Source organism: Photinus pyralis, unplaced genomic scaffold (assembly GCF_008802855.1).
Source record: "Photinus pyralis isolate 1611_PpyrPB1 unplaced genomic scaffold, Ppyr1.3 Ppyr1.4_LG1, whole genome shotgun sequence".
NCBI lineage: Eukaryota > Metazoa > Arthropoda > Insecta > Coleoptera > Lampyridae > Photinus > Photinus pyralis.
The window spans coordinates 64038072-64057208 of record NW_022170249.1 but is presented as its reverse complement, the minus strand read 5'-3'; the positions used below and the strand labels follow the sequence as shown (position 1 = coordinate 64057208).

General features: G+C 35.4%; 1 protein-coding gene across 1 annotated transcript; it reads left to right on the top strand.

Moving 5' to 3' along the window:
* Positions 1-7579: 7579 nt before the first annotated feature.
* Positions 7580-17887, top strand: LOC116158768 (phosphatidate phosphatase LPIN3). The gene is made up of 14 exons (XM_031471600.1): positions 7580-7598; positions 10840-11202; positions 11288-12000; positions 12049-12215; positions 12265-12543; positions 12718-12823; positions 12874-13102; positions 15082-15313; positions 15367-15542; positions 15594-15742; positions 15789-16028; positions 16079-16193; positions 16426-16529; positions 17371-17887. Exons 2-14 carry the CDS (start codon positions 11014-11016, stop codon positions 17510-17512), a joined length of 2841 nt encoding a protein of 946 aa, XP_031327460.1. The 5' UTR covers positions 7580-7598; positions 10840-11013; the 3' UTR covers positions 17513-17887.
* Positions 17888-19137: the final 1250 nt, after the last annotated feature.

Here is a 19137-nt window from a genome sequence, read left to right as displayed (position 1 = left end):
AAGTTAGTTTTTGATTAAAATATTTCAATTTAAAAATGGACGTAGGAAATTAAAAAAATTGTAAATCTATTTCTATCTATTTATTAAAGAAGATATACCAAGATTTTTCTTACAAGTTTCTTTATAAGACTGTTGAATAATGTGCTGTTTTAAAATAAGTGTACGGGATCAGGTAAAAAAGTTATAGGGCCTAACCCGAGACCTAACGTCATTTTTCAGTGGAATGCTCTGTATATTTCATTCGAAAAAGAGGATATTAAATTCACTTTCTAAAAATATAACACTAAAGAAATTTAAAAAAGTGCAATATTAGATTTTTCAAAAAATTTCAAAATGTTTAATTTTTGTTGTTTTTTAATATTTGAACGTTTCTTAAATGTTTTAATTCTTTTTTAATAATTTTGAATTTTTTGTTTTCCCTATCTATTGCGTTATATATTAAAAAAGAAAATGTTAATATGCTATCTTTTTAGATTAAAACATACAGGGTGTTCTATTTAAAAAATGAGGTTAAGTTCAGTAACTTTTTTGCGGACATCAGATATGTAACCTATTTTGAAAACGACAGATTACCCAGCAAGTAATTTTGTAATAAACATTTTTCGTGTCTTCATTCTGATATTGACAATTTTTGATTTTTCCTTGTATCTCTGTAAGCGAGCGAATGTTTTCAAATTTTGATTGTGCCATTTTTTAACATTGGCCCAAAAAGAGCACATGCCACTTAGTTTGTCTTTCGGTATGTGTGATTTGAGTGGGCCACCCCCTATTAGATTTATCGGATTGTATAGAACTTGTTCCACTGAAATACTTTTCTTTTTAGCACATTTCCACAAAAATAAAAAAAATTACTATTGTGGCCACTTTGCCCGTCCGTCCCTAGTTTTTCTACTCTTTCGCTATTGGTTCGTTATGCTGTCAAGGTTTGCACCAAGGAAGGAATTTTTTCTGTGCCGCTTACGAAAAAAGTTATAGTAAAAAACCCATTTTTTTGAGATTGTATTGTATTGCTGTCTGTCTGTATGCCCGTCTGTCAGTGTATCTGTCTGTTTGTCCGTCCGTGTGCACGATAGCTTTTGTATTTGCGCATTTTTAATTGTTAAATACTTAAATGAAACTTTTTATGTAGGCTGTAGATGTAGATGGCGACCTCGACTAAAGTAAAACTAGTGCCGAGTCAAAAAATATGTTGGGCTCATGCGCAATCGGATTTTTTTTATTTGTTAAGTTATTTAAATGAAATTTTGTATGTAGGCATCTGGAATAAAGATGAAACTAATGCCAAATCAAATAATTTGTTTTGCGCATGCCCCAGAAATACCCTGAAATTTTAGGGTAGGGTTCTTTTTATAAACTGAAATTGAAGCAGCAAGTCAAAAATGGATTGCACATGTGCAACGCTAACTTTCTTATTTGTAGCCGGATTTTTACGAAATTTTAAGTTTAAGTTTGCTTGCTTGCATCTTACAGTATGGGAAATAAATGCAATTGTAATGCGCCAAATAATGCGCTTTTTATAAATCGCTTACGACGAGGTTTACGATTACCTTTTTAACTTCTTATTTGTGTGTTTAAAAGTACCTGTTACCAACTAAGAATTCTCTAATAGCCAACATAAATGAATATGTTTCTTGCTTACGTAACGCCCGTGTATAGCAACTTGAGCAGCTACCAGAAATCTTTGTCAGTCACCCACAATCACCTGCAATCATTTACAATCGTCTGCAATCACATGCAATCACAATGCAATCCTCTGAAATCCGATAACCGCATCGCAATCGCAGCAATCGTAGGGAAATCATGGGGATTGTCGCAATACTGTCACAAAATTTGAGAAGATGTTACCCTCTCGGTTTTATACTTCTATAAAAATTTTTACACGTTTCGGGAACATTTCAAAAATTCTTCCAACGTTTCCAAAATTTCTATAATTGTCCAATTCAATAAAACTTTTGAAACATTTGAAAACACTCCCGACAGTCATACTCATAACCACTCGAAAAGGAACGTAAGTATGGATACATTGCATATGTTTAAAAGGAAATTGTATATGTTCATCGGTACCATACATTGTAAAGGAGGTCTCTGATGGATTGTGACATAACATATTGTGATATAAAAAACTGTCATATCGTCTTTCATGTTTTATTTATATGGTCTCCCATTTTATAGGTAGCCATGATTAAATCTACATTAATTTGTACGTTTGTATGGACTGTTCAATGTTCATATCTGTTTACTGTAAGTACTATATGAATAAATTTATTATTTTTGTGGCAACCGCGCAACAGCACGTCGCGTCGTATAGACTCCGAAATAACGTCGCCTGATTGGTCCGCGCGTTTTGGCGAATAGCGTGCGAGCCCGACCGTTGAAATACCCGGTCAGCCGCTAAATTATTATTAAATTTTTCAAAATGTGCTATATACAGTGTGTTCTATTTTGGTTGAAACTGCCATGTATCTGTTGTTTTTAAAGATAGAGACTTGCAGTTTTCGGCCACCCTGTGCCACTTTTTTCTCAATCTTTTAATACCGCACAAACAGAATCAATGTAGCTACGTTTGCTTCTGAGATACAGGGTGGAAACTAAAACGTTAACTTTTTGAGATGTTTTCATATCTTACTACTCAAGTAAGATAGCAAAATAGTTAAAACTCCACTTTACGTATAATCCGTAGTTAGCAAACAATTTTAGACCAGTGTTTCTGAGATTTGTATACATGTCTACTACCTTTTTAATGATCTTTTCACTGTCCACAAAATTGTAGTGAGGAAAAATTCATGTCTGAGAAAAATGGTAAAATGTCAATTTTCGGGGGTTCGAACTCCTATAAAAAGGATTTCCACTGACTCCTCGCAGTGGTAACCCTTCGAAATTTATTTGTTAGGAAGCTTTGTAAAACAACTTTCCATAAATAAAGCACCTTATCACATCACCATAAAAACTAAATTATAGCTTCATTGACGTCAAAGTTGGACACTGCGTTCAATTCGCATTATTGAATTAAACCAAGTTTAACGCATCTCGTTTTTATTAAGTAATTACGTCTTATGCAACGCGCACGATCGGTTATGCTGACCCCTATTTTTGGCGCTCTATATTACATTGACCTAAATCGCAGCATATAATAATTTATCTCGTAAAACATCTGTGCGTTTCGTTCTAAATTTTGAATCATGTCATTGGACTATATTCCCATTAACAAAGGAACGATAGCGTAGTCCTCGGCTGTTAATGACGTCAATTGCGAAAAAACCGCGATAAGACAATCGAAAGAGATTGACGCCTCGCCATTGGTGGAAATATGAGGTGTTGCAGCGCAGATGGATTTCATTGGCCGTCGGGTTTGTGGCGTGTGTATGTATGCTACACGTGTTTCTCTTGTTTATCGTTTGCAATTTGCACATAATACCTGGAAATGCTCGGAATTTCGCGTGATATAATGCGAAGGTTTTTGATAAGAACGACGTTGTTTTCGCGTACTTTGATTTGGATGAGCTGTTTTGTGCGTATCATACTGTAATTAATTATGTATGCATTTTGTTCTGAAAGAAATTATTCTCATTAGGTACTTGTTTCCATAGGTCAATTTTACTTTCTCTTGAATACGCAACGCTTTGATTTCTTTCTTTTACCTCTCGCCAAATTAGATACAAGCGTAATGACCATCAAATAATTAAAAATGTAAGACAATATTCAAATCAAGAATCAATCATGTATGACCCATAACAATTAAAATCCTCTTTTATTTTCACTGTTCCCATATGGCTGGCATATTCAATTGTTGATTTGTAATTAAAAACACTTTTCTCTTCATTGTGTTTCTTCCGGAACTGTCAAGGTAAAAGTTCAATTTTTGTCGATTATATACAGGGTCTCCCAGATCGAGTGCGATTAAGTTTTGTGTGAGTAATGAGGATAACCAAAATTCGGGTGAAGGAGACTCAAGGTTTGAATTTACCTGGACCGAATTTTTGTGAGAGCGAACAAGTTGTTTTAACGGAATTTTCCGCTCTGAATCTTATTGGATGTCACTTTATAGCAGTGTGGAATACGTCTACAAAATGCATACGCTCAATGGGTGTCACATACAGGGTGTATTTTCAAGTTGGTGGCATATTATCAAATGAACCCCCTAAATATTATTTCATTTTAAGATTTTACGGTAAATTCTATTACACATTTCATATGTACGTACCCAAATTTATCCATTTTTGACATGCCAAAAAGTATGCAAATTAAAATTGACATTTTTTTCTATGTGAGAGCTGTTATTAAGCGGCAGAGCAAAGCGATGCGTGTTATAGGGGGCCGTTACCACATGTAACAAGCTTATTGAAAATGGGTCAATTCCAGTGACCCCGTAGGGTCACAACGAGGTGCTCCGCCACCTTTTTTAGATCCACTTTATGGGTTTATTCTCGGGTTTATTTCGTTAGAGCTGGTTTCGTTTCAGGACCAGTTCCGCTTTAGTGCGCGCTGTCTTGACATTTTGATTACCTATAAATAAATGCAAGTACATCAGTCATTAAAAATTGAATTCAATATAGAATTTTACGTAGGATCTAAAAATGAAATAATGTATATCTTGTGTTGAATATTTTTAAAGCGTTATAAATTTATGCACGTGAATAATAAAAAAGTAGATGCTCAAATCAATGTAAATGGCAGTGTAGATGTTTTGAATGGAATGTGTTCAATAAATTAGATTGAAGTCTCAGTTATCTTCACACACTTTAAGGGTAAAATTAGTAATTAGACCTTTACACACTTGCTTTGAAGAATGGTTTCGACTAATCATAAATCTTGTCGATTTACTAGTACTGCATCAGTAGGAGATTTAACATACAGGGTGGGCCATTAGTGCGTGGGTGGAAGATTGTGGGTTTATTAAAGCACATATTCATTGTCGGGCATATTAAAGAACTCTTACGGCTTCACAACCTCAAGGTATTTTCAACGAAATTGTAATAATTGTTATACAGGTTGATTGATTAAAAGTTGCAATTTTTTGAATAGAACCTCCTGTATTGCATATTTCGATGCATGGTTAATTTTAGTGTAACTTTAGGTATACACATTGTATCTAAAACGTGTCGTTTAGCCAGAAGTTCGTCATTTAATATTCAAAAAGTAGATGTCCAATCAAAATAAAATGACATGGATGCGAAAGCATTAGAAATGTGCATTTTCATATTCTCTTTTGTTGTTAGGCCTTCTCTGTATACATTTCCCTTCACTTAACCCCATACTTTTTCAAACAATGACAAATGATGCTAAACGACGAATTTTAAATATCATGTGTATATACAGTCCACACTAAAATTGAGCAAATAATTGAAATATGCAATAATATACAGGGGGTTCTATTTTAAAAAATGGTACTTTGATATAAATCACCCTGTATAACAATTGAAATTTCGTTGAAAATATTTGTAGGTTGTAGCTTTTAGAATCCTTCAACACGCTCCGACTATGTGCGTTAATAAATCCACAATGTTCCAGCCTGTATACCAAGCATCAAGACCCGAAGAACTTCCGTTTGAATTATCGAGCGCACAGACGGAAAACCACACGACTTCAAGGAGGACCCTTATCGAGTCCTTACCAAATACCACAAACATGGTATCTTACAATGACCAGGGCCATCAAACATAGCGGAAAAATATTTACTCAATTTTCACTGAAAGTCTTCCGTGATGGAAAATTTCGCATTTTGTATATCTCGATAAGGAGGTGTTGTAGCCAACCTACGAGGGCGTTTTTATCAAACATACAGATTACTCCCTCGTATTCGTATGTGGAAATTTCATTTGTTTATTGCAACTCGTGATCTTTGTTGCGTAACTTTTCAGTTTACTACTAGTCTAAAATGGTCTTTTTTTGTACTTACGGGTTCATTGTACGTTATCTTGTGATTCATTTAATTAATTCAATTTTTATCGCCAATTGTGTTGCGAAGTTCTACGTTCGGGGTTTGGGTAATATAAATTTGGACAAAAAATATCCATATCAAATATCCAGCAAACTATGTCCAGTGCGTGGTGTGCTATGTGATATGTGGTAGTTAAATTAATAAAAAGCTTTTGTTGATTGGATAAAATCGTTCTATATCTACATCGGAAATAGATTTTTCCACATAATTAGTTCAAGTAACATAATTAGTTTGTCTGGATTTTAACTCGTTATTTTATCGGGTAAGTGTAACTATTTTTGTGTACTTGTTGGTGCATTCGTTACGTAAACCGCTGATATTTAAAAATATGTCAGAAAATTAAGTGCAACGGTACCCCAACGAATTCTTTGAATTTTTAGTTCGCCAAGATTTGAGATACGAGTCATTATGACTAACGGTTTATAATCTATCTGTGTTTGGTTGTTTCTTTTTCATCATCTGCTCAAAGAGTCAAATTGATAGTTAAACCTCTTTGGTGCATTTCGAAAATAACAAAGTAACTCGAGAAGTAACCTCAAACTAACAGGTACATTGATATTTGGTAAGGGCAGAAACTGATGTTTTATTGCTGTTCCTGAAAATATGTCGTAGAGCGTCCAATATTCTCCAAGCGTCAGATTGACAAACTTGTTTTTTATCCCACTTTCAATTTGGTAAATATTTTGCTTTGCTTCTTTGATCTATGTTCGTCCTCAAAAATACATGTTGATAGTAGTATTTACATTTTTAAGTGTCTAAACATATCTGGATTTGTGATGTGCAAAAATTGTTTAGTGGTCTGTGAACATCTGAGAGTGGAATTAGGGCTCCTTCAAAAAAAGGAAGGAAGGAAGGGAGTTAGTTTTAATAAAACAGAAAATACTGAACTAGCTGAATTATTATTTAATCGCCGGATCTTGGAGTCTGGCACAACTCATGCGATCGACCCCATAGAAAATTATTAGTCCTAATTTGTTGATTAGTAGAAGGAGCTAATAATAGGTAAGTCTAAGTCCCCAATCTCAAAGGTCGACTTTTCCCCTTTGTCCGATCCGCCAGCTAATCGGCGTGTATGTCACCCGTATCCATTTGCGTATTCCACCAATTATCTTTAGTAATTCGCGGTTGTTACTGTGCAATTACTACCGGCTTGTAAATTATAGCCAATTATGTATTTGGAAAAATGTCATTCACCATTCAGGGCAAACAAGCTTTAATTAAAGAGTCTAGTTATATAATTAGAGTCCTAGTTAACCTACAGAGAGGTGACTTTCACTATTATCTACAATTTTCCCGGAAGCGGAGGATGACATGCAGAAAACTCGATTAATTAATCCCAAATTTGGCGATACGTCCACCCGCCACCCAAACATTTACTTGCACAATCGCATCATGCGCAGTTAAAGTTTTGGCAACTGCTATTGCCAAATTGTCTCAACTGTAGGTACCTACTTTTGTTTTTTTCGCGATTTATTGATGCCAATTTTGTTGTTGTTGCCGGGCACGTTTCGAAACCTTGAACCTGTCATGGTGTGTGTGTACCCATGAAATCGTGGAAACTTCACGTATTAGATGTGCAGGTATATTTATACCTCATTGACATCCAAATATTGTTCAGTTTTTGGCAAGTTCGTGAAGTGAATTTGTACGGTATTCAAAGGTAGGTACATACATGATAACGGGGTCTCCAATTATTGGGTTTATTCCTCCCATTCTTATCGCATTGTATTTTTAATTTCGATTATAGCTGTCCTACACAGCGTTATTTATAACCAGATATCAGCTGTTTATAATTGTCAACCTCTCCTCGGGTTGCATTTGAATTTCAATTAATTGCTCCGTTATCTTAATTACTATAGCACTAGTAACATAAATTACTATTTTTAAATGTGAGCGGATTGTACTAGGCACATACGAAATTACGATAAACCCGATCGCGACCGGTACAAAACTAAAGCACAGATAAATTGGGTATTTTATCTGTGACTAAAGTAATAAAAAAAGGCATTCGTTACGAGGTACAGAATTTTGCAGATTTATAGCTTATAATTGGTTGAGGTCGTCGCCCACTACACGAGATATCGACGCCGCGCCGTCTGTTAAGAGTTTCGTAGACCACCCGAACTTATTTATACAGAGTGTCTATTTTTCGAATGCTACTACTATGGGGATCTCGCTTGTCATAAAAAAATTGTTTAAATGACGGCAAAGTTGCGAATTTTTATGCAGAATAATAATGTGAAAAAGCATTTAAAATATCTTCAATAGTTTTCAAGATATCGCAAATTTCATTTTTTCATGATAAACTAATCCGTACTAGGCATTTCCAACCAAAACATTAAGTGGACACTTAAGATAAGCAAAATCCACATAGTGAAACTCGAGAAATGAACACCCTGTATCTTGGATTTCCTTTATTTTTTCCCAGCAACCCTTTGATCGAGTGTGGACCAATAGTCTGAAATACAAAATCTCACTACTTCAAATATGTATACCCATACTATATCAAATCCACACTATTGTTCTTATAAAATCGCAGCTTCGCAGTTAAAATTCATGCATCCCTATCGTCTACCAAAAATATACGTGCAGGGGTTCCTCAGGGTGGTATCCTAGGTCCAATCCTTTTCAATATCTTCATGCGGAACTTTCCTACCATCAACGCAGACGTTGCAATGTACACAGAGGACACAGTCATAAAATGCTTGGAAATGGCTCATATCATACAAGACGCTGGCACTATTCTCAGTAGATGCAGTCAAGAACTAGAACCTATCCATTAATTTTGACAAATGTGTTGCAAAAATATTCACACTAAAACAAACACGAACTTGTAACACCCTGTACAGGACTTGAAACTCGCTGCTTTTATTTTGAATAAAAAATTGTACCTACTCGTTAAAGCATAAATTACCTGATGGCTTTCAATAAATCTTTACCTGGCTAATTTCGAAATCACTTAAATTTTCATTTGTATTCAATGCTAGTCCCTCAATTTCAAAATTTGGTAGGTAATTTAAAGGTCAATAATATCAATAAAACTAATTTTCTACAAGTAGATTTTATAAGGTCAATTCTAGCAAAATATTGCTAAAGGTTACACAACCGCTCATCGAACGTCAACAAGAAAAATTACATAAAACAATAAATATTATTGTTAGCGAATGTTGCAATTTATCATCAATTACATCAGAGATAATCTATAACTTTTTTAATTGTTTTACTTTGTGTCGCAGTAATTTGGGTCAACGAAAATTGAAACAATTGGAATTCGCATTATTTTTTGTTTTCAATAAAACCGCTCGAATGTATTAAAGTAGTTCATTGCCAAAATGACTTTCAAAGCAAAAACACTTTTACTTAGCGCAGTTAAAAGTTTACATAACAGCGATTGTACATTAGGCAATGGATGCTATGCCAATCATTAATGCGGCGTTAGAATCCTGATGAGTGATCATGACTGCATTAAATAAGTCGAGTGTAAATAATTATTGGTTCCGCTTTCGTATTGCGGTTTACTCAATTTCTAGAATTTTTTCTTCACTTTAGGTTTGTTATCATACTAACAATAGTTATTCATATTTTAAACAATCGTAATATTCTTGCGTCTACAGGCTGTCCATGGTAACTGTTACAGTATGAATTCTCAGCCTAGGACACTTTATAAGAGGAATTTGGATATGATATTTTTTTGTTATTTTCTTATTTTTCTGATGAAAATTATACAGGACGAGATTTTTTTATAAATAAACGGTTGGTCCAAAATGAATTGTTTACGAGTTACGCCAACAGTGAATCTGCTTTTTAGGGGAATTTTTCGAAAAAAAACCCCTTATGTGATAGTTTTGTCCGGCCGTCCGCCTCTTCCTCATCTAACCCGAGAACGAAAAGAGGCAGCGATGTCAAACCTTCGCCAATCGATTTCTATACTAGTTCATGGATCAGGCTATTGAATATGAGCCGGAGTATCTCCTCCTTGAAGAAAGCAACGGAATCCGATGTAATAGTAATGTGGGTTGCTTATGCTGCAGAGTTTCCCCTATTAGGCGATCATTACTTTTGTCAATGACCGTACATTTTTTATATCCAATAAAAAATCTACTGATTTTCTCGTTATCGTGGCACGTATTGCGGTACGAAAAAGAGCAGAGTGGTTTCCAAAAGATCTGATGGCGCCAAGGCAACGAGAGAGGAGATCCTCTCAGGTTTGTCTGATTATGTCAAGAACAACCGTCGTAAATAATGCTTATTTGTGACACTTCTATAGTATACATTTTTTTGACATACTTAATTGTTACACAGAGTAAAGAGAAAAAATTGTGTTGGCAACCTTTCCCTTTTTGGTGTTTTGTTGACACAGTCTGATTTTTGATCTTTGGTCTCAAAAATCGTATACTTTAGATGCTGGGTAAAAAAAGACAAATTCAAACATTAGAAAATTGACTCGTATCGTACTTTCGGGAATCTTCTGGTCTATTTTCTGTTTTGTACTTGTTGGTGGCCTCTCTGGTGACGTTATGTCAGACTTGACGTCATTATCCACCTTTGAGTATGTTTTTATAATAAACAGTTTTGTGGGAAAATGCTAGGCTCAAGTATTTAGATTAATAATTAAGTGTAGATATTTACCTAATGAAACTTATCACAAATTCAAAATAATTTAGATCCAAATTTGGCATTGAACATTTTTAATCAGCTGATAAGTACAAAGTTCTTCAATTTTTTTTTACGTTGAGAATAATTTCGAAATTCGTCCAATTTTCTACAGATTTTTCCCATAGGGGCGATGTTTTCACGTTGCGAATCGCAAATTTGTTTATCTACCAAAAAATAAAGAGTGTAACCTCTCTGCATTAACGTAACGTGTATTGATCAATATTCATTATTGTTGTTTGTTACAGATAAACTATCTATGACACATGAGATCTTGCATCACGATACTGGGACGGTATTAATAGTACCGCAATCGCGAATTTTTCACAGTCAATCAAAAGTAAACTAGAGAGACGCTAGTAAATTAATATGGTAGCGAACAATAATTTATTCGAGTAGAAGAGTAAACGAAATTAGTCACGATGCATGGAATGAACTATATTGGGAGATTTATCTCCAACTTTAAAGATTTTTACAATGATATTAATGGGGCTACTTTAACTGGTGCCATCGACGTCGTGGTTGTTGAACAACCAGACGGGACCTTCAACTGCTCACCGTTTCACGTTAGATTTGGAAAAATTGGTGTCTTGAGAAGCAGAGAGAAAATCGTAAGTGACCTTCCATCTATGTTTACTTTTATTCTAATAGTCATCGTGACGATTATTTTAAGTGTTTTTAATTTTAATTATATAGGTAGACATACAAGTGAATGGAGAAACTTTGGATATACACATGAAATTGGGAGAAAGTGGGGAAGCTTTCTTTGTGGAAGAAGTGCAAGATTCGGATTCAGAAGAAATCCCAGAACATTTGGCCACATCGCCAATACCCGTCGACTTTGAAGAATTGTACAAGTCTAAGGGTCGACGTCGAAACAGTTTAGATTTAACCGAATCAATAGCTCCGGTATTCGAAAACGAGGTTAACGATTACACAAAACGCAGGCACACCGCAAACGCGGGCGATGATTTCCGAGCAAAGGATTTTATAAAAAGACAAATTGGATTAGGCAATATTGAATTAGGCGAAAATTCCGTGGAGGATCTGACGTTATCGTTACCTTCCGGTACTACTACGAAAATTAGCAGCGATGATATTAGCAAGGATAATAGCTACTCGGAAACAATCTTTCAAATGGACAGTCTAGAGACCGAGGCGAAAGCACCCGCCGAGGTTGCGACCTCGTCGAAAATTGACGAGCCGTTGAGCGAAGGTAAAAACGGCAAGAAAAAGCGTCGAAAAAAGTCGGTGATGAAGAAGAAAAACGCCCAGCGAAAGACTTCCACCACGGAACCGCCATCTATTGAAACCTTGGAGATTGGTACCGAACTAAAACTTCCAGATTCGAGTACTGATCGTAGCTCACTAGACAGTAATGTTTCTGAGCCTGAATTACGCGACATTCAGTGAGTTGAAGCGGATTAATAATGGATATATTAAACATTTATTTTTAGAAGACCCGAAACCACAACTCTGGGTAACCGAAAGGTTATGGACCCAGACTTTCATTTCTTCAGTGATACTGAGCTCACGGCGGGGCCTAGCGACTCGAGACCGATGTCGCCGACAACAGTTGAAGGTGTTCTATCCGATACCGAGTTTGAAGTAAAAAACCGAAAAGGTAATTAACTCGTAAATCTAAGCAATGGTTTTTACCGCCATGATTACAGATGAGGATAAAGATATGCAAGTGCAGCAAAGTTGGGCGTGGGGGGAATTTCCCAGCTCGAAAGTTCCCATAGCGGATCCTGCCAGTGACAAGCTGGCCGGTCAGACTCCCACGCAAGCTCAACACAATTCAATGCTGAGCAGTGTCTTCTCCTTCATGAAACATCAGCGACAGGCCAGTAATAGTGATGGCGTCTATCTGGCGGATTTGAGCTCGGGCGCGATGGATCCGGAAGTTGCCGCTCGCTATTTCACCACTACAAACGAGAAGAAAAGTGCTGGTAATTAGTCTTGTTTGGGTTTTTTTTGTTGCTTGCCGCCATGTGTTCAGGGTTGGGCTGGGTCAACCCAGTTTGAGCCAAATCCAACTCTGCTTATGTTGGGTACACCGTCATGCTTGCGCTTCTTTTTATATTTTCTATATTGTAATCGGTGTTATTATGCATCACGTTCAGATGCAGACATGGATTATGAATCAGGAAATGGGCCATCTTTAACGCAAAGTCCAAACAGCGCCGAGGGTTGCAAGTCGATCGATTCCGATTTCGAAGAGCAAAAGCAGTAAGTATTTGTTCACTTGGAGAACTTATTAGCTTATACTATTCAACTAGGGCGTCTGTGTGTATCGGCGATATTTCGTTGTCGTTGTGCGGCTGGGATACTGAACCGACGGAGGAACGATTTAGCGCTGAGAGTGTTCCATTTTCAGATTTATGTAACAATCCCTCGATTTTAGAGTCCAAAAAACTGGTTGTACGGATACACAATAAATACTATAATTTTAAAGTTGCGGTACCGATCATTACCAGTTTGATGATTTATCAACGACCTCTACCTCAGGTATTACAACAACAAGATTTGCAACATCACCATTTTTCATATTTATTTCTCCTTTATTTAAAAAAATTGATTTTCACTAATTAAAATCGATTGAGTCAACTAGTAGTTGACAGCCATTTTTTTTTAAATGAAAGACATCCAATATATTTTTCATTATTATTAATATAAGCTTAGATTTTCAGTCTCAAATATTGTCTTTTATATAAATTTGCAGATGCTTTAATCAGATTTCTGGGAAGTTCTGTTTTTAAAGATTTCTACAGGACGTCAAACAAAATACCAATCATCGATTTCTTAAATAGCGATGGTTCGTTTTTGATATTTTAGATCTTTACGCGGCATCTTATACATTTATCAGCGAGTTGTGGTGGCGTGGTGCATTGAGGCGAGTAACTACGTATTTTAATTTGGGACGTAATTCATTACGGCTCGCATCCGCCTACGCTTTCTCATAATTTAGATGTCACAAGGCTGGCGCTATACAGGGTGGTGCCTCGCGCAACGCAGCATAGGGATTTCAATGGTAATTTCTTTATAGTCAATTACTAGCCCCCCTAATTATTTTAGCGCAAAAGTCTAAATAAGTTTTTTTAGAGAAAAAATACTGCATCTGTTCATACTTTTAGTTATAATTTTCCATTTTTCAAAACCGTAGAAATCGACAAAACAAAAAATTAACATTTTTATAAATCAGTGATGCTTTGGAATCTTTTAACAAACTACAAGCGCATCGCATCTAAATTATGGTTGTTTGACGTCGAACGATTTTCATATTTAATTCTGTTACAACTATCCGATGCAAGAAAAAGCGGCAATTGGGTAATGTTTTTTAGAGAATGTATACTGCATCTGCATCAGATACTATTTGTTTATCAGAGAGAACCAGAGTACCTACATAATCGAAGAAAAAAAACTGATTTAAAGCAGATTTGTTCCTAAACTTATATTCGGATTTTCCGCTACTGCAGCCAAAACGTTGAATGTATTGTCGTTTTCCTGATGGTTTTGACGGACATTATGAACGTTATTGCACTTGCAGTTCTTTAACTAATTTATAAACAAGTATAAATTTAATAAACGTCAAAGGCAAATAATGAAACGTGATCGCTGTTTTTTTATGTAATTCCAAGGCATACTTGATTTATTGTAAAATGAACCTTTTTGTTTTGTCGATTTCTACGGTTTTGAAAAACGGAAAATTATGAGTAATAGCATGAACAGATTCAGTATGTATTTCTCACCTAAAAAACCTATTTAGACTTTTGCTCTAAAATAATTAGGGGAGCTAGTAATTGACTATAAAGAAATTACCATTGAAATCCCTATGCTGCGTCGCGCTAGGCACCACCCGGTATACAAGATGTAACATTTAATTACGTTTGTAAAAAATATTGATAGAATAGGGGATCAAAACAAGCGTTTTTTTTTCTAAACACGTAGAGGGGTCAAAATCGATACGCCCCCAATATTCCAAAATTGGCGTTACTTTGTTATTGTACACTAAAAAGCATCCACAATAATTGGCACAACATCAGAGGGAAAGTTGGAGTTTTGGTTCCGGTAAGCATGAAGTTAGCTTGAGCGCTATAACACTGATCTATTAAGCATTTAAAAGCACTAATGGACCTAGCCTTGTGAGCTGTTTAATTTCCGGTTTTATTGGCCATGATGGCGTTATCTTCTAGATCTTCAAACTTTACCAAAATTTTCATAATTTATGAATTTCCTCGTGGAAATTGCATAACGCATTGTCATTAAGACTTTCTATACTCTTCTCATATCGGTAAACGCCGATCGGCTCGTGTGATTCACGAAATTTTAACTGGAAAGTAGTCGAGAACACCTTAATGTCGCATTACATACTATTCCCCCCTGCTGTTGTATACAAAGACGCTAAATGAAAAAAAATAGGAAAAGTGGTGATGTTGTCAGACTTTCCCAATAAAATCTTTCAAGGTACCATAATCACTCCCTTTCAGTCCACAATAGACCAGTTGTGTAATATGCACATGACTTCCACCGAAGACAAACGACCTAAACAAGAAACAAAGGGGGGATACTCCTGGTGGGGATGGCGTCGCAGTCGCGCATCGCGGGAGGCGACCCCTTCCACCGATACTGTAGTAACCATTGACTTAGGGAAGACTGAAGAGACCAAAGACGTGGATGCACCCGTCGAGGAGGTGGCGACCACAAAAATTGAAATGCAACGTAAGTGTAATGCTTTTTCAATAATAATTTTGCTAAATTTGTTCTTAAATCAGTGTTGGAATCTCCCACAGTCGAAGATGGGTATTATGGATCTCAAAGTTCCGGAAGTGACCACGGTAAAGATGTCGTGATGGTGGAAGAAAAGCCGACCGTAAGCCAGGCGACTTCAGAAAAGTCTGATAAATCTGATAAATGTCGGAAAACGTTAAGGCTGAGCTCTATTCAAATAGTACGTGGATTCGAATTTGAATTTATTTTAAGTTAACAAATTCTGTTCCAGAAAAGTTTAAATTTGCGTGATGGAATGAATGAGGTGGAGTTTAGCGTAACTACAGCATATCAGGGAACCACTAGGTGCAAGTGTCACCTTTACAAGTGGAAGTGGGATGACAAAATTGTCATATCAGACATTGATGGCACCATCACAAAGTATGTAATAATACTCTTACCTCTCTTTTTCTAAAAGGACTTTTAGATCCGACGTGCTTGGTCACATCTTGCCAATCGTGGGTAAAGATTGGGCTCAGTCTGGCGTTGCTCAATTATTTAATAAAATAAAGGATAACGGTTATAAGTTACTTTACCTTAGCGCGAGAGCTATCGGTCAGGCACGCATTACGCGCGAGTATCTCAAATCTATAAAACAGGGGGATCTCAATATGCCCGATGGACCGATGCTTTTAAATCCGACATCTTTGATCACCGCTTTTCATCGGTACTAGTGTTAGTGGGCGAAGTATGCCAAACTGATGTATGTAATTTTAGCGAGGTTATCGAAAAAAAACCGGAACAGTTCAAAATTTCTTGTATGAGTGATATTAGAGCTCTGTTTCCTGCTGATTCCAATCCTTTCTACGCTGGATACGGGAATAGGATTAATGTAAGCGCAACATTTTTTGAATTTGAATACTCAAAATTTTTCGTTTGGAATCTTTTTAAAATCGCTTTACACAGTATGTTACTTATTTTCCAAAATACACTAACATTTCAAAGGTATCCTACTCTTTAACAAAAGTTTTAGAGCATTTTTCAAAGTTTCCAAAAAATTTTCTACATTACCATTTGTAGATTGAAAAAATTGTTAAACCTTGTATAAAAATTTGTATTTACAGGATGTGTGGGCATACAGAGCCGTAGGCATTCCAATAGTTAGAATATTTACAATAAATCATAAGGGTGAACTAAAACATGAACTGACACAAACTTTCCAATCCAGGTGAGTACCGAATTTGTTGTTTGGGTAAAAGTATTTGATGAAATTTGTATTAAGTGGGATATTCGTGTGACTTAAATCTGTTAATTGTTATTTATTTTTTCATTTTTACAGTTACACCGGTCAGTCTCTGGTTGTCAATGATGTGTTTCCACCTTTATTCTATAAAATTGTAATTGATGAAGAATTTAAAGACGATTTTAAGAGCTTTGATGCTTATTCTGTTGATTCAGAAACAGAGCTTTAACAAATACTGTTGATAATAGTAAAATTTGAAAACTGTGATTTTAAAGTATTTTGAAATATTTTATTTTCATATCAATCTAAGTATATATTTTATATAATACAAATTACGGTGATGCTATATTCAGATAGTGTACCTGATTTCACAGTCTATTGTGATACGTATTGCAGAGTAATTTTGATATTGTAATCTAGTCAGGGTTGGAATTGATGTACATCAATGGATATTGCTTATTCTGATTTTTTCAAATCTCCCGTTCCAGTGGTTTATTCATATACGGTAAGCTGTTACTTACTTTAAATCCATTTGCTTGCGCTTTCATTAACATTTTGGAATTCATCCACATTGAAATCACGGGAAATCTTACTAATATAAATTTCATCAAATCTTTAGATTAACAATGACTATTCCACATGGCACTCTGAACTTGTACAAACCTTAAAGGTGTCAAATAGAGCAACAATAATATGTAATTTTCTAGTACTACAGTTGGCAAAAACAAACTTGGTCACTGAATGCATGCGATCACGTTTCGCTCAATGCACAAAGAGATTTTACCAACTTATTCTCCTAGTAATTGTAAATGGGTCTTTTTTCCAGCTACTCCAACATGAGCAATTACGTGGACCAGCTGTTTCCTCCGTTACTCGAAGCCGCTAATGATTACTCTCAATTCATGTATTGGCGCGATCCAATTCCCAACATAACGGAACTCAATACAACGGACGCTTCCAACATTTAAGTACAGAAAGAGAAGCATTTAATGTTACGTATTTACTAGATTTGTGTAACGCTAACGTGCTGTTGCCGATTCATAGCTGACGTGTAGAATTTACAAAAGCTTACTGCTTATTTGCCGAAGTGAAGTACATAGTATTTATTTGCCATTCGCCACTGATAAAGCCACAACCGGCTCAGGTTGCTATAAGTTACCCAGATCAAGTTATTTTGTAGATCTTAGTTGAATAAAATTCATGTGATTTTTGCAGTACTTTTAGTTTTTGTTTCTCTATTGATCTTGTGATATTGACCTCTATTGTTAGATGTTCGAGTATTCCATTAATTAACTATAGTTTGTTATTGTATTTATATCAAAATATAAATTAAGCAAAAATAGGATTGTATTTTTTCTTGTTTTTGTAGAATGTGATAAAAAGTTCTCGGTTTTAACAGTTGAGAGAATTGTTCAAATGATTTTGATTATGTTCTATATTTTATATTAAAATGTGAGTTAATTCAAAATACATGGGAACGCTCAAAGGTTTTTTTTTCTCCAACTATGCAATAGTTTGCCAATACATTAATATCCAGTTATGAAAAAAATCGTTATCTATGAGAAATTACGTATGTGTTTACATTGTACATAATGTAAACAAGTTTCAAGGAATTTAAATTGTTTTACTACTTTTTCATTAGTGTTTTAGCTATTACCCACTCGAATAACCATTGTGTACCATATAATTCCAATTTTCTTTCATATTTAGCATGCGCTACCGTTTCCTACTATTTACCTCCTGTGAGTTTCCCCAAATTAATTCTATTAAGGTTTCCTATACAAGGTGTTTCATGTAAGTCTGTAAAAAAAATGTGTGGTGGAGGGAATCAAAACAAGCGAGGGTCCAATGTGTTTCGTTTGGGAATCAATCTTAAAGAAGTGGTGAAGTTTCCATTTCTTCTTTAATTTTTTCTTAGCAATAGCAGGTGGCACGTCTTTGAATGGATTTTCCTACTACGAGAGGGCTTTGAGCGATACATCTCACGTACGATATGTTATTTATCTAGAATGGGATCAAAGAGAATCTTTTTTAAAACACGTTTTTATTGGTACTATTGATCCCATTCTACATCGTACAACACGTTTAAAAATGGAACAATACATCAACCGAATGTTATTTATCGCCTCCCTTTCTATTTCAAGAATCTATTCATGCGCGTATTGTGTATCACCTCAGTGTGAACACTCCGCCTAATAGTTATAAAATGTATAAGTGTACTACAAGGTAAACTTATACTTTATAAGAGTGGAATATATCAACCACTTTGCTTATCCTAATGTCAGAGTAATTGCTGGTACCTAGATGGTTGTAGTATGTAGCATCTTCATCAGGAGACAATTGATTGTTACCTACGTACCTAATTAAATTTTTAGTCCACTATTTTGAAGGGATATGTTAAACTGAAAAAGACAACATTTTTAACTTTTTATTTAATTTTTAAAGTTAACTTATACGGTCTACTATATTTTACACAAATTTGAATCCAAATCCAAAGCTATATTTGCAGCCATATGCTTTACTAGAGTGTTTTACAGTATTATGTCTTTAATCGCATTGTAAAGGTACTGGTACCGGCACATAAGAAGGCGAG

What these genes read in the sequence shown, in the direction of transcription:
- LOC116158768 (XM_031471600.1), top strand. Translation starts at nt 11,014, where the DNA reads ATGCATGGAATGAACTATATTGGGAGATTTATCTCCAACTTTAAAGAT. An exon ending in TGAGAAGCAGAGAGAAAATC is followed by an intron (nt 11,203 to 11,287) that starts GTAAGTGACCTT and finishes TTAATTATATAG; the next exon opens with GTAGACATACAAGTGAATGG. An exon ending in GATTTCGAAGAGCAAAAGCA is followed by an intron (nt 12,824 to 12,873) that starts GTAAGTATTTGT and finishes CTATTCAACTAG; the next exon opens with GGCGTCTGTGTGTATCGGCG.